Below are 15,166 nucleotides of genomic sequence, written 5' to 3'. Positions count from 1 at the left end.
CCTTTCCGCGGGGTTTGTGTCACCTCCTACTAGCCTGGGTAATATTTACACCCTAGATCCAGTTATTAACAGTGACCAGTGATTTCCGACAAAGACGGTGCTGGCTTTGAAGCCTGGGATGCTGAGGTCGCCAACAATCTTATCTCCCTTTCATTAACCGGCCCTGCGTTGCCACTGCAAGTCAGCCCCGCATCAGCCGGTCAGAGTGACCATCAGGGAAGGAATCAGAATCCGGAGGCTCCAGTTACAGGACTTAATCGAGCTTCCCCTGGGCCGATGCTCCCATGAGCCCCGCAGATCAGGGAATAAAGCGAACAGAGAAGTGAGCTCTGCGGTTGCTCTACATGCAGGCCAGATGCAGGAAGGTGGAACCTCGGAAGTCTGTGTGCTGCGAGGCTGCACCCCCAAGCCTTATTGGCTTACTTTATTTAGCGCAACCCATGACGCACCCACCTGTGCATCCACAGCCCCCAAACGTCCTGGGGCAGCTTCGAGAAACACTTTCCTCCGCCCAGTCCACTCGGGCTGAGCCTGGGTGAGCCGGACAGGCCCCGGAGGCCCAGGGGCTGGCCGGTACACAGGCTGGGGCGTCCCCGGGGCCTGCTTCTCTGTCCCGGGAACGGGGACGGGAGCCTGGGGCTGACGGCCAGGGACAGAAGCCGGCCTGGGTGTGGGGCACGTGCCCGCTCCATGCGGGAGCGCGCCCTGTCTTCATCTCCACTCCTCCTGAGCACGTCTGCCTGAAAGGACTTTTTCCAGGATATTTTTAAAGCTCTATTTAAAAGGAACTTGGTGTGTTTCGTCCTGTATTTCCCTGTATAATTGTGTCTGTATTTCTTCCCTTTTCCCTAACTACGTTTGTCCTTTTCTGCTCATCATACTTTCGAAATACAAATGAAAAAGACGCGTCTCTATGTAGGCTGCACCATAAATGCCGTTAATTGGGTTCTCCCTTTATAAAGTGAATCCTTTTTTTTTTAACCACCATAGGCTTTATTTACAGATTTCCAAGTGGACACCTAAGGAAGACAGTGTTCTCATTCACTTTTTCAGAAAGCTCTGCTGTGCCGGATAGACTTCATCCGTGTCTGGGGCACGCTCGGAGGCGGATTGTTTCTCCCCCCTTGGTTTGGTAGCTCTTAGTAGCAGCTGGTTCCAAATGACAAATTCTACCAATTGGAAGTGAGTGGTCCCCAGCCCAGAAACATGGGATCAGTGGGGACGGGGGGGGGGCGGGGAAGCATCCTGGAGATCCCTTCGGGCACCTCCACCCCCCTGGGGCCAGGACAGCACGTCGCGAGGCCACTGGCAGAGGTGCCGGCATCCGGGGCACAGTGCGCCTGTTCTGCCCGCATCCCGGCCTCCTGGCACGGGCTGCTTACTCTGGTCCCTCTGCCACTTTATCTCCACGGTCAGTGGCCAGTGGAGCCGGTGCTGACGGACTGCATTTCCCCGAGGGAGAGCCCAGCATTGTTCTCCCCGACGGCAGCCCCGCTGACAGACAGCCCCTCTGAGGCCGCTTCCTGAGCAGACCAGACGGCCGTTTTCTTCTTGTCTCTTATCGCCCCTGTCATTAGACGAGAGGCCGGGCTTCAGCTTCCCTGGTGCTGATGTGCACAGGCGAGGGGAGGGGCCGTGCCGGGCGCCCTGACTCAGGCTGCCGCGGTGCGCACTGCTCTGGGCTCGCTGCCTCTTTGGGAAGGTTTCAGTCAAAGGACATCAACGTGAACATGAAGAGTTTAACCTGCCCGACAGAGACAGACTCTACTGCAGACTTTCTGGGGGAACATCCAGACTTTGTTTTTTCCCGTTCTTACCGACTGTCAGCTGCGCATCTCCACCCGTGACTGGGACGGTCCGTGCAGCTTTACAGGTTTTCCCATCGACTGTGTTGTTGTTGTTAGCAGTTCTGTCTTTCTAAAAAGGAGCATTTCCCCCAAGAGGAAGGCATTAGCATCAAGTGACATCAGGAACCAAATTCACTGGCATTCTTTTATTCCCTTGGAAGCTCAGCTATTCCTCAATTTGGCTTTTTTAAGAAAAGTGGGAGGAAAGCGATGAACATGCAGCAGCGCTCACAATCCGAGCCTTAAATCCTTGAATTAAGCAGGGCTTCTGTCGTCCTGCTTGTCTGTGCCCTTCTCCTTACTGACGTCACTCGAGTGCAGATCTTTCAGTATGTGCACTTTAGAAGTATAACAACGTCCTGCCAAAAGAGCTCACGCTCCCAGAATGCTTCTCCACCTAAACAGGTGCCCTTTGCGAGACTTACACATCACTTGAAATTAATATTAATGTTAATATTAGTATTAACATTTTCCTGGGAATTCTCTGGCGGTCCAGTGGTTAGGACTCCGCACTTTCATTGCCGAGGGTGAGGGTTCAATCCCTGGTCAGGGAACTAAGATTCTGTAAGCCGTGCAGCGTGGCAAAAAAAATTAAATATTTCCTAATGTAACCTCAGTGAAAGAGTGAGAAAAAGAAATGAGACTATGAATTTTGAAAAGAAATGTGACAGAATCTGCTTAACAGCTTTTACCACAGTGATTTTCAGGAAAGTGGCTGAGTATCAAAGGAATTTAATGTGCTAAATAATGACCAAAGGAAAGTAAGATTGGGGGAAGGGAGGAGATCCAACCCGGTGTGTTAAAGGTGTGCTGTTTATCCTGATGAGGGTGAAACGGTGCCCAGGAGACTGTAGTGAGCGTGTAAGACAGTGACACAGCATGGGCCCTGCTTCCCTGGGTTTTGCGTTAACTACTGTGGGCGCAGGAACTGGCCTAATGACTTTTCCAGGACCTGGTCTGGCCCTTTATCACTTCACTATAACAAGAACAGAAGCCGGGAAAGCCGGAAAAATTACTGCAGCAAAACACGCCTTCCTACCTGCGGGGGTTGCCACCCTGACCACCGGCACCCGGGCTTCAGGGCTCCTGGCTGGGCAAGCCCTAAAGGCCACCCGAGTCAGCAGGCGCCCTGGAGCCCTCGGACCATGAAGGGCCAGGGCATCTGGACACACACGTCTTCCCTGCTCGTGCTGCTTTGCTGCTGTAAAATGCTCAGCTAACCCTAATCGAATCTGACAAGAATAAATCACAGGGTGAAACTCACCTAAGGAACACCTGTGGAAACGGGGAGGACACCAGGAGCCAGAGTCATCTCTGGGAAACGTCACCTTCACGTAGAAATGCTTCATATTTGCCCCAGGGCTTTCTCGTCTCTCTTTTAAAGGAAAGGTCCAGACCACCCAGTGCACGACGTGCGTTTGGGAAACTGTGCATAAAATCATCACTTTCATTCAGCTTTGGCCCCTGTTGTCAAACCGAGGCTTTAAGCCTATAAATAAAGAAGGAACTGAACGGTCAGAAGAGAAGAAAAGAACAAAACAGATGAACGTCTTCCTCGCCCGTCCTCGGAGCTGATCACACCCTAGTGGAGAGGGTTTGTGAAGAGTGACGGGAAGCACAGCTCCTGGCCTCCTTCCCCCGCAGGCCAGCCACGTGCACCTCCACTGCTGCATCCCAAACCGTTTCCCTAAAGGACACACTGCGGAGGGATACGAAAGCCCTTCGGGAGGGGTTAAGGGTAAGACAAGCTGGGACGTCCTTCGTCTTTCCTACACGTGGATTGGGGCACAAGCCCAGGGCCTGGGCTGGACGTCAGCTTAGAGCAGCTGGCGTTCAGAGCCACCGTTTCGTTTTAATGGAACCTCATCCTTTTCCTTCACAAGATCTCTCGGTGTAATCAAATTTGAGGGAGACAGAGCCTCGGTAGAAGGTGAAAGGTAGCTGCTCAGCTGGAATATAGGAGTTGTGCTCAGAACTACACTGGGAAGTTTCACTGGTGCATCTCTGGTTTCAATGAAATCCTTGCACAGTAGCAACGTCTGTTTCTGAGCTTTTGAAAGCCATCTTTCTTCTTCCTTAATTATAGTTCCCTACTTGTTTTTAGATTAAGAACTGCTTGTAGAAAAATACAGGAAACCAAGTTACAATGCAAAAGCACCCTTTCCAAGCCTGCTGAGGCCATTTGAAATGGCACCGGTTCTTCAGGTTCTGCTAACCAGGAGTTTAGAGCCCGGCTCACACCCTCTGCAGAACCGGTGACCTCACGGCAGGTGTGGGAAGGGAACAGCGGCCCTGCTCCTTCCAGCCGTGACCGTGACCGTGACCGCTGTGGAACTGAGGGGCCCTGTTGCTTCCTCGTGCCACGTTTCACAGCTCCCTCTGGGGAAAAAGAATGCATATCTTTGTGTGACTCTCAGAGTTGAACAGAGGTATCTTTGAAGTCTGCACAAGTTTATTTAGGGAAAGGAGAGAGAACTAAATTCATTTGTTTTTCCACTTGTATTTCCAGCTCCATGTAGCACTGTGTTCAACTGCTAATTAGTAATATTTGCATCTTACTCTTCCTGAAGACTCTGCATATGGATTTCTAAGGCCAGCAGAAATAACTTGTTTGACTATTATTAATGCTGGAGAGGAAGCCAGCCCTTCAGCAAAACGCAGTGCCTTTGGGAACTTGATTTACTCCAGCCTAAAGTGTGAGGCTGGGTGGTGGAGGAGAGCAGCCTGATGGGCCGTGTTGGAGCAGATTTCAGGCAAACGGTGCAGAAGTGGATCCAGACGCCTTAGCGGACGTGAGCCGGGGGCTGGGCCGGGGCCGGGTGGGCAGAGTGGGTCCTGCCCGCCCCTGCGCCTTTGCCACCTCAGTCCACCTTCCGGGAGCCTGGGGAGGACGTGGGGCAGAAGCCTTCAGTTACAGCTTGAGTGTGTTACTTTCCTTGTTGCCGTGGTTTTTAGGCTGTTCTTCAATATTCCGTGTGGCTGAGATAGCGTCTTCCTGGGGTATGTGTGGTGTGCAGGGTCCTGCCTGTGTCCAGGCAGCCTTCACTGGCTTCCGTTTGAGGGCTCCTGTCTCGTGTACCGCTGGAGGAACACGTTTGCATCTGGAGGGGCTAACTGTTCATCTTAGCCCCAACATGGTCTATTTCAAAGTCTTTTTCTTTCCTTTCTTTCTTTCCTTCCTCCTTCGCTTCTCCCTTTCTGTTTGGAATCATCTTGAAATTCTCATCCCTCTTGCTCGCATCCGTGCGTCCTCAGGACCTGTTCTAGCAGCAGGGCTGGGATGCGGCAATACTTGACGCTCTTCTGGTTTCCTTCCCAGGAAGTCTCTTCAATGGAGGGAAACCGGGAGGCCTTGGCGGTTTGCAGCTCCCTCCCTGCGCTGGGAGGCCTAGCGGCTACTACTTGAGTCATCTCGTCCTTTTTTATGTGTTTTTATATTTTGATAAGGTCCTGTCAGCTGGGATGAGAAACTCACGAGTGAGCACATGGGCCCTGCCGTCGGAGCCGGGCGGCGGGGCAGGGGCTGCGGGGGCAGAGGAGCCCCGAGTGCGAGTGCCGGGGCCGCTCCTTCGCGGGGGGTGGGGTGACGGGGTCCAGATCAGCATTTCTGAGGAAGGGGGAGAACGGACGAAGCAGACAGCCGAGGGCTGGCAGCGCCTGGTCAGCAAGGACGGGTCGCTCGGAGAGACGCGCCTCTTCCCGCGCGCGCGGGTGTGCAGGGCGCGGGGCTGCGCTGGAGCGAGAGAGGGGCGCCTGGGAGGGGAGGGGGAGAGACGGGGGGGGAGGATGGGAGCGGGGTGGGGGGCGCACCGTAGGGGAGGGGCGGAGGGCGCATCCCCCTCTCCGCTCCCGTGAGACGAGCGCGAATCCGACACGGCTCTCGGGGCGGCGTCCCTGACAACACGAGGCGGAAAAGGTGGTCACTGAGGCCGGCGGGACTCGGTGGCGGCGGCGGGCAGGGACCCCGGGCCCAGCGTTGGGTCCCGAGACGCCGCCCTCGCGGGGCCGCGGGGGACCCGGGAGCCTGTTCCCCGCCGCCGGCCGACCGCCCGCCCGTGTGCTCCGTGCCCGCCCCGCAGGACTTTCTGCAGGGAGACTGCACCAAAGCCAAGCAGAAGCTCAGCTGGAAGCCCCGGGTCGCCTTTGATGTGAGTGCGTCTCCCGGCCGCTCCGGTCCGGGCCGGGGAGGGGACGCGGTGGGGAAGCGCCCCGGGCAGGACGGCGAGGAGGGCGGGGGAGGGTGCGCCGGCCGCTGCAGGCGCCGCGGTGGAGGGGGCGCCCCGGGAGGGGGCCAGACGCTCCCGTCTCACCAGCGCTCGCGTCCTCCCCGCAGGAGCTGGTGAGGGAGATGGTGGACGCCGACGTGGAGCTCATGAGTACCAACCCCAACGCCTGAGCGCCCAGCGGTGCCCGCGCCCGCGCCCGGGCGGCCGAAGTTTGCAGCAGCCGGGATGGGCTCCGGCGGCGCCCACTCGACTTTTGTCCAGGCCTCCTCTGACCCGTTTTGGTAATCAAGACGTTTTAATCACATACTCACTTGACTTGAAATTATGTGGCTGGACAGCTGAAATTGTGGGGCTTTCAGGTGGTTTTTTTTCTTTTCTTATTAAAAATATCCTTTCTTAACCTGCATCAACACAGTCCTTGTGCATATTGTCTCCAAGTTACAAAAGCAGCTCTATAAGGACCCCAGAACCAAAATACCCCAGTCCCTGCCTTGGAGCGAAATAGCTTCCTTCTGAGAGAGCTGCGGCCAGGCCTGAGCCCGGCCTGGCCGGAGCGTCCTCCCGAGCCTCTGCCCCGGACCTTGCTTTCCCCACCTGGTCACGGTAAGCCGCTCTATGCAGCCGATCTGGAAGCCCAGGTCCTGCAGAAAGGCGGCGTTCACACCAGCTCTGGTCTCTGCGACTATAGTTAGAACCCAGAGGGCTCCCACCATCTCAAAAGAAGTCTTGAGAAACAGGGAGAGGTCGTTAGAAAAAAACTTGAAGGAGGGCAAATATTGCTGGAACATTCCATGCCAGGCCCCTGGGTCACCCAGAGGTCTCTGAGCCCATGCCTTTGCTTGTGGTCTAGAATCTTACACACACTACTTATTTCCAACCTCTTCTCAGTAGTAGATCACTTTTTAAATCTCATTTTGATTTAGTCATTCAACCAGTTTATATTAAGTGCCTCATACATGCTAGATAGCGTGCACATGAACTGCATCAGGTTAATTAGAAATCCGGTTTCATTGAGAGCAGCATTTGGGGGCCTGGCTTTAACCGCGTGTGCTCCCGAGCCGTGTAGGGCATATCTGTGCAGGTTCAGGCAGGTGGACACACGCGTGTGGAATCCACCAGCATTAGGCAAGGGTTTGTGTACAGGTGGAAACCTCTGCGTGAAATGCCATATTTCGCCCCAGAACAAATTAGGTCAGGACTCCTCTCCCCCTCACTCCCCCTCCAAGGAAAATAAAATAGAACTCCACAGCGAATGGAATTCCAGCCTTTGCACATGCCTGTGTGAGTACAGCTGAACTATTTCTGAATGTCTTCGCGGGCAGGTCTGTGATCTGGGGGGACCCAGGCTCCAGCGGCCGGTGGCAGGAAAGAGGGCTCTGTGTGTGGCTGCCCCAGTTGCTGTGCAAGCACGCTGGCCGGGGCGGCCTGGGCTCCGATGGAGCAGAACTGGGGGCCTGAGCTGGCCCACCCGGGGCTCGGGAGCTGCCCCAGGACAGGCCTTCTCCCAATCGTGATGCTGCTAATTGGAAACAGATGGTCCCTGGAAGGCGGGGCCTCCAGGGCTGGGGGCTGGTGGGCACACACACACTCACATACACACAATCACACACAGATTCACATACATGCAAACACTTACAAATACAAATACACACCTACAAGCATGCCATCTTACACAGCGTCACTCACAGACACTTGGAGACACAACGCAAGCCCGCCGTCACAAACACACAAGGCTCACAAATAAACACACTCACATTCCCCTTAGCCCTGACCCGATGGAAGGCACCCCTCCTCCTCTTCCTCTGACCCCCCTGAGCCCCCAACTTCGTCCCACACCCGGGCTCCGGTGCTCCGTGGCTTGTCACCCAAAGGCTCCTCAGTGAGGACTGGAGAGGGCCCAGGCAGGGGGTTAATGGGGCTCCAGTGGTGCCTTGGTGTTAAGTTATTCTCAGAATGGCCTGGAGCAGCCGGTCTGAAGGACACAAGAAGTATTTTTGGTTGCAACCTTCTCTATTCCTGCACCTCCGATGGTGGGGTGAGGGGTAATTTGGCTTCCTGGCCTCCCTGTGTGTGTGCTTAAAAGGAGGAAAAGAGAACAGATTTGCTTATTTCTCTGCTTGCTTTCTGGGCTGTGAATTTCATTTGGACATCCTTGAAGACAATTCTTACTAAAGTGTTTCTTCTACCTTAAATCTCACTTCAATTTCAGCGAACTTATTTTGCCCTTTTTCCCTGCTCTGCCAGCTTTGTTCATTTTAGATGTGATAACATATCTTCCACCTTGATTTTTTTTTAAGTAAAAGCTAAGAAAGTGAAACTTTACACTCAAATATGAGAGCAAAGCAGTGAGGCCCCACGCCCGTGCCCTACGTGAGCAGCATGGCGCGTGGGTACCTGGGCAGCGGGGGCCGCAGCCTGTGTCACACCTGCCTGGCGGGCGGCGGTGGGCTGTGTGCTGCCTCTGTTGGAGGAGAGACTGGGGCCCAGCCCTGAAAACCTGACACACCTCTACAGCTTGCAGGGGCGAACATGGGCAGCACCGGCTGCCGACCTTTGAGGGAAGGGCTAAAGTGCTTTGAGGGTAACCTCCACGCAAGACGGCGCCTTCGGAAACTGGATTCCAGGTCTGTGACTGCGCCAGGAAGCCAGTACAGACACTGCTGCAGGTTCCTCTCAGTCTCCCTTAATCGCCTGTACCGACACCAACCCCCAAAATGCACAGAAACGCCGGTTGGTTGGTTGGCTGGTCGGCTGCTGGGGAATGAGACCTTCGTTATTAAAGCTCATTGCAGGAGGCAACACCTCAAAATTTCGTTTCAAAATAGCCATAGATACACTGTTTACAAAAAACTTCTGAAGCCCCAAGAAAATTAGCCTCAAAGCACCCCAGGCACCTTGTGTGTACTGGGAATCCCAGCCGGGTACTCTCAGTTTTAAGATGTATGCCAGTAAGTCCAAGTTCACAAGTCGTCTGTTTTTCACAACCCGCAGCCGGGCGGGTCCGTGGATGGCGTTGGGGGGATGGGGGTGGAGGAGCCGGGAGATTTACCCAAAAATCGTGTGTGTGTGGACACGGCTCTTTCAAACATCTCCACGCCCCAACATGCCACCCCACACCTCTCCAAAAATGGCGAGCTTTAATTTTTCACGCACAGCAGCGACAGCCGGGCCACACAGCCGCTCTGGGCCCTACCCCACCGTTCAGTGTCCCCTTCCCCAGGGACTGGCGCCGCTGCCCCGCTGTCCCGAGGCCAGGCCGCCCGCGCACACCCGGGGGCTGTGCCACCGCGATTAGCCCGCGAATGCCTCTCCAGCCATTTCGGGTCGCGGCCCGCGAGGCCACCGCTGCCCCACCCCCGAGGCCCGCGACGGGTTGTCCCACCGGCCGCAGGAGGCCATCCGCAGGCCCCGTTCCGAGCACCACCCACCCTCACCCTTTTCCTCCGCTGGAGCGTCCCAGCTGGGAGGCCGACGACCGCGGCCTGACCCCAGACCCTGGTTCCCGCCCTGCCTCCAGGGTCAGGGGTCGCACGCAGCGGACGCCCCCTTTGATCTCTAGATTCGGGGACTGGGGCTCCCGGCGCGGAAGCCACTGCTAGGAGGAGCCCCGACGCGTATGCGGGGACCCGGGCTCCGCCACCCACCCACCGCCTCCGAGCCGCGGCCGTACCGAGGGCCCCGGATCCCAGGACAAGGACCGTAGGGAGACCAAGCGCGCGCATGCGCCGGCCGCGCGCCCCTCCCCCAGCCCTGGCAGCGGGACCCCGCGCACGTGTCCCAGCGCCCTGAGCCCGAGCGCGGTCTAAGATTTGACAGAGAGCTGCCGTTAAGAAGCAGAAAGTCCCACACGGCTCAGCCCCGGCCTCTCCCAGGCGCCGGTGCGCCCAGGGCGCGCGAGGAGACATCGCTCAGAAGGCCTGACTCCCAACAGGAGGGTGGGTGAACCGGGGGAGGCGGCTGCAGCAGGGGTTCTGGCGACGGCCGCTCCGACGGGAGGCGCTGGGCCCGGGCCGGCCGTGAGGCCCGACTGGAGCTGGAGCGGCGGCCCGGGCGCGGAAGTGTCTATTTGGAAGGGGGCAGGACCTCGGCTGGAGTTTGGCTTTTAATGGCGAGGAAGCCTCCAGGCAAGGGCCATCCGGCGAGGCCTTCCTGTCGCGCCGCTTCTCCCCGACGGCGCCCCCGCGGCCCCGGCTCCACCGACCCACCCGGGGACCGGCCCGCAAAGCCGAGCTGCGTTGGGTTGGTTCTCGGTCACTAAACACTGGAAACCACTGCCTGGCACTTCCCGAGGCTCCGCGCAGGAAGCCCCCGCGGGGCCCCGGGGCCGAGGTCCCTCCGGGAATGTCTGGCAACCAGTCAGCCCGGGCCGTGGGAGCCGCGGTGGGGCCTCCCGTGTTCTCCCCGACGGCCCCTCCGCCTCCTCTCGCCGGGACCCGATCGGCCCGCAGCGAGGCCCGGCCGCTGTCCCCGTGTGTCCTGCGGGGTGACAACGATAAAAATCCTCTTCGGGACCGCACGGAAGTCCCCGGGGGCGGCTCCAACCGGGCCTGGACCCAGGCGCTGCGCACCGGGCTCGGGTGTGGCCTCCGCGGTGTCAGGGACCCGGTGCGCCGCGGGGGACGCCGGGCTCGCTCAACTCAGAGGACAGAGTTCTCATTTTTCCTCCACTCGCAGATTTTTAAGAATCCGATCGCTGCCGCCTAAGCACATGGTCCCCTCTCCTGTCTGGTTTGCACATCTGTAGCCATTAAGGAGACCCAGCACAGCCTCCGGGCCCAATGACCTGCTTTTATACTGAAGGAAATGCAGAGGCCTTAAGAGTTAATGGCGCTAAATGTGTTGGTTTTCCTGCCTTTTCCCTGGGGTAGGTAATGGAGGAGGGAAGGTGTCTGTCTCCTCTCTCTCTCCCTCTCTCATCTCTGATCTAACTCATCCCCAAAGCCCTACAACGAACCCCTTCGTTCCCCAACCTCCACTACTGAGTCCTGGTGGAGCCCCTGGAGAGGTCCTCCTCTGCTCCTAGGCCACGCCAGGGTCCCACCACCCAGGTCAGTGGAGACGCCCCACCGCCTGGCTTTGGCCGCCTGCCCACTGCTCACTCCCTGGGTTCGCAAACTGCACTCCCAGGGCCACCCAAGTAGCACCAAGCTGTGTTGACTTCGGGGGCAAAGGAGCAGCCCACCCAGTGTCCTTCCTGGGAGTGATGTGAGGGACAGCTAGGGGAAGGGGACAGGCAGTGGCTTGGAGGAACCCAAAGGCAGACCAGAGGTAGAAGATGCTCTTTGGTAGAAGAGAGGGAGGTGCCACGTGGAAAAATGAGAGGCCTGGGGAAGCACCCCTGAATCCTGCAGGGTCACCGGCCGACCACTCTTGAGCAGGTATGAATGCCAGGCCCTCTCTCAGGACCGCTGGACCGGCATCCCCTGTCCTGTGTCTCCTCTGGGAGCTCCACCCTTCTCTCCTGTCTGAAGACACCCAGGCCTCAAGGCAAGCAAATCCCAGATTGTACGGCATCCCTTCTGATATGCTCGACATGCTGCAAATGTGAAATCAGTGAGGGAAAAAAGTCAATAACAACAAAATAACGTAAAGCAGAGGGCTTCTTTGGAGCCAGGGTAAGACAGGAAAGGGCCCAGCAAAGGTCCTCGGTTGCCCTTATGCTCCCTACACCATACTTTGGTTTCCAATAAGGCGGACATGGTCCATTTTGCTCAATTTTCCACTCCTAATCCCGTGGAGAACATCGTGGAGAAGCGGCTTTCATTCTCCTGAATGCATTTTGGAGCTGGAATTCCTTGGATTGAGGATTGGCCCTTTCCCACCCGGACTGCTCCGTGTGGCCCGGTCTGTCCTGGTCTGTCTGGGGGCCTGAGTGCGCGCTCCGGCTGCCGCGTCCGGCCCGGGCCCTGTGCACGGCGGGCATGCGCCCCTCGGGAGGCGGTGCAGGCTGGCGCGGGGACGTCCTAGAGGGGCTTCGGCCCCAAGGCCTTCTGTGGGGGCCTGGGAGGAAGAGGGTGGGAGAAGGAGAGGACAGAAGGGGGGCGGGGGGCAGAGACACTTAGCACTTAGAGCGGATGCTGGATTTACCCTCAAAACGGAGGCGAGGAGCAAAGGGGCAGCGGGCCACCGAGTTCCAGCGGCCGATACGGGGCCCAAACAGCAAAGGAAGACTGTGTTTAGGTGCCACCGAAGTGCCATTAATGAAAAGCTCTTTGCCAGGAACCTCTGGGCCTCCTTCTAAATTGAAACAGGAGCTTTCAGAAGAGCGGGGGGTTTTGAAACTGGCGTTTAGGCCCCTGGCACACTTCAGCGGCTCTTTCGCGGTGGCCACTGCCTGCGTCAGGCAGGCCGTGCCACCTGGAGCCTCGGGCCCTCTGCTCCGCTGCTCCCACAACTCCTGGGGCGAACACTCTGACAGTCTCTTGGTCCCTTTTCTCCCCGCCCCCCCCCCCCCCCCCCCCCAGAGCTCCCTGCCCGGCTGAAGAACCGCTCACACAGAATCGGCTTCTGTCCCGCCTGGCCAGCTTTATTACATGGCCACCATCAATCTTGCCCCTAAAGCGACATTTGTTTACGACCGGGCGGGAAGGGCTAATGGCTCTACAAAATGAGTCGACAGGAGTCCAAAGAGATGGCATCGAGACACCAGGCTGGCCCCCGCGGTGGGAACTGGGCTTGGAAGCAAATGGGGCCCCTCTCCAGAAGCTCCAAGACGTGGGGTGGGGTAGAAACTGTCACTCCAACTGCCACCAACAGCCGGGGACAACCCTGCTAAGGGAGTCAGGGCCTGGATCCGCTAGGGATGCCTCCTGTCCCTCCTGGGCAGCCTGGCCAGGCAGCCCGGACCAGCACAGGGTTCAGGCCTCTCTGGGGTTTTGCACCATTAACAACAAAACTAGTGGTTCTCCACCGTAAAAAACCAAGACCCCTCCAGAGGGAACAGGGCTGAGAGAAAAGGTCCTATGTCTCTCTTCCACCTATCAAAGTTCGGGGGAGCCATAGGGCTGTAAGGCACTCTTATTTCCTGACCCTGTTTCTGACCCCGCAGGAAACAGCCAAGGGCTTACGGGCCACCAGCACAATTGAGCCTTATTCCCCTGAAAATGTCGATTATTAATGACACAAACTGCATGGCATGATAAATTGTAAAGTGTGTGCTTGTTTGCATGCAGCCTGGTGGAAAGGGGCTACCAACACATAACCCTGGAGAACAGTGCCCACCACGCGTACAATACCCCAAGTGCAAGCCTGTGTATGGCGTGCGGCGCGCTGACGTTTACCTGCTCATGGTAAAAACTGCTAAGGAGTGCCCACTGTCACACGCAGGACAAAAGTCCTTATTCCCCTAAAACTCTCTACAGAGGCTGACTCCCAAATTAGCCAAGTTCCCCGCTGGGTCCCGCCTGGTGTCCTAGGATAATTTCAAACTGTGCTATTTGTTAAAAGTATCCAGGAGTTTTTCTTAGAATATTTTACAGCAAAATTATCCTTGTTGCGAAAAAGGTACAAATCAAACGTGCAAAGCACTGAGGTACAAGGAGTGCTCACTTCCGAACGAGGCCCCAGCTTCCCAGGGCTCAGGCGGCAGGAGTTGGCTTAAGAAGCCCAGAGCAAATGTACTGAGAGTAGAAAACGTCACATAAGTGGTCCTAAGACTCAGCCTAACGAGCAGGACCTGTGCCCTTCTGCTCAAACACAGCTTCTGAGCAACGACGTGGGTAACTCGCGCAGAAATAACTATTTTCTCTGCACCCGTATAACTCAAACGCCTCGCCTTCCTAAAGGCCTAACTTTCAAACGTTGGGAATAAAGAAGGCAGAAATGATTGCTAAGAGGCTCCCACGGCGAGCGCAGAAACACTCCCCGGCTGCGGCCAGGGCTTCTCACCGGCCTTTCCTAGGAGTCGAGCGCCGCGCGCCCGGCTCCCTCTCCAGCCACCGGACTCGGGGCCCAGAAAGGACAAGCCCGGGTCGGAAGCGCCGCCGGGCCCAACCGGCCCTCTCCCACCCTCGCCGCGGCGGCCGGGCTCCGAGGGCCGGACCTGGGCCGGCAGCCGAGGCCGCGGGGACGCAGGAGGTCGCGGGCCCCGCCGCCCACCCGCGCGGCCGCTCCAGGTGCCCCGAGGCCTCCGCAAACCAGCCGCGCACGCCGCACGAGGACGCAGCCCGCGCGGAGGCCGCCCGGGCCCAGCGCCGCTGGGCAGGTCGTCTGGGCCGGGCCGGGGCCGTCAGGCCGGCGAGGGGAGGGCGCGCGGGCGCCGGGAGCGCGACCCGCCCGCGGCCCCTCCGCCCGCCGCGCTCCGAACGAACGCACGTGCGTCCTCCAGACAAAGGCGGCGAGCGCGGCGCGGAGCCAGAGCCCTGCGCCCGGCTGAGACGCGCGGTGAGTCCCTCGGGCCCTCCACCCCGGCTCCGGCTACCTGCTCCTCGGTGCGGCCGCACCGACCCTCCCGGTCCCGGAGGACTGGGCGCGGGCGTGGGCGGCGAACATGGCCGGGACGCGTCGCTACCCTAATTAGACGAGGAGCGTCCGGTCCCAGAGGCCGGCGTCGGGGCCGCGGAGACGCACCTCGGCCGGAAACCCCGGGCGGGTCCAGGTCCAGGTCCACACCACCGTCCCCGACTCGGAGAAGTGGGACTGCCAAGCCGGAAAGGTCAGGTTCCCGCCGCCCGCGCTGTCCGCCTCGGGGGGTGGGGGTGGGGGTGGGGGATCGGTGCCCGTCTGAGGGGACAGGGCCGCCGGTCACCTGCGTCCGCTTCCCTTCCGCGCCCGGACAGCCCCGCTCCGACCGCGGTCCCTTTGTCCGCCCGCCCCGCTCCACGCTCGGCTCCCACGAATGGGCCGACGCGGGAACGAGATTTGTCCGCTGATTTTTCCCCTTCACCACCCAAAGGGGTGGGGTGGGGGCCCTGGGAAGCGCGAGGCCGCCCAGGCTCAGGGCTGCGAATCGGAGCGGGTCGCGCGGCGGGAAGGCCGGTCCCGGCCGCCTGCCCCGGGGGACGCCGCGCCCTGCGCGCCTCCCCGGCCGCTGGGCTGCGACTCTGAGCCAGGGACCCAGCAAATCAGAGGCCACGTAAAGCAGTTTTTGACTGG

General features: G+C 58.6%; 1 protein-coding gene across 1 annotated transcript in view; it reads left to right on the top strand.

The window, feature by feature from the left end:
- GMDS (GDP-mannose 4,6-dehydratase) overlaps positions 1-6,486 on the top strand; it is a 476,281-nt gene extending 469,795 nt beyond the window's left edge. Inside the window, exons 10-11 of the mRNA XM_029242638.1 lie at positions 5,927-5,995; positions 6,181-6,486. Of these exons, the coding sequence (XP_029098471.1) occupies positions 5,927-5,995; positions 6,181-6,243 (132 nt within the window). The 3' untranslated portion in view covers positions 6,244-6,486. The remainder of the gene's footprint in view (positions 1-5,926; positions 5,996-6,180) is intronic.
- The last annotated feature ends 8,680 nt before the right edge of the window (positions 6,487-15,166 follow it).

Source organism: Monodon monoceros, unplaced genomic scaffold, assembly GCF_005190385.1.
Source record: "Monodon monoceros isolate NGI ecotype Baffin Bay Population unplaced genomic scaffold, NGI_Narwhal_1 Super_Scaffold_3, whole genome shotgun sequence".
NCBI lineage: Eukaryota > Metazoa > Chordata > Mammalia > Artiodactyla > Monodontidae > Monodon > Monodon monoceros.
This window is presented reverse-complemented; position numbering and strand designations above follow the sequence as displayed.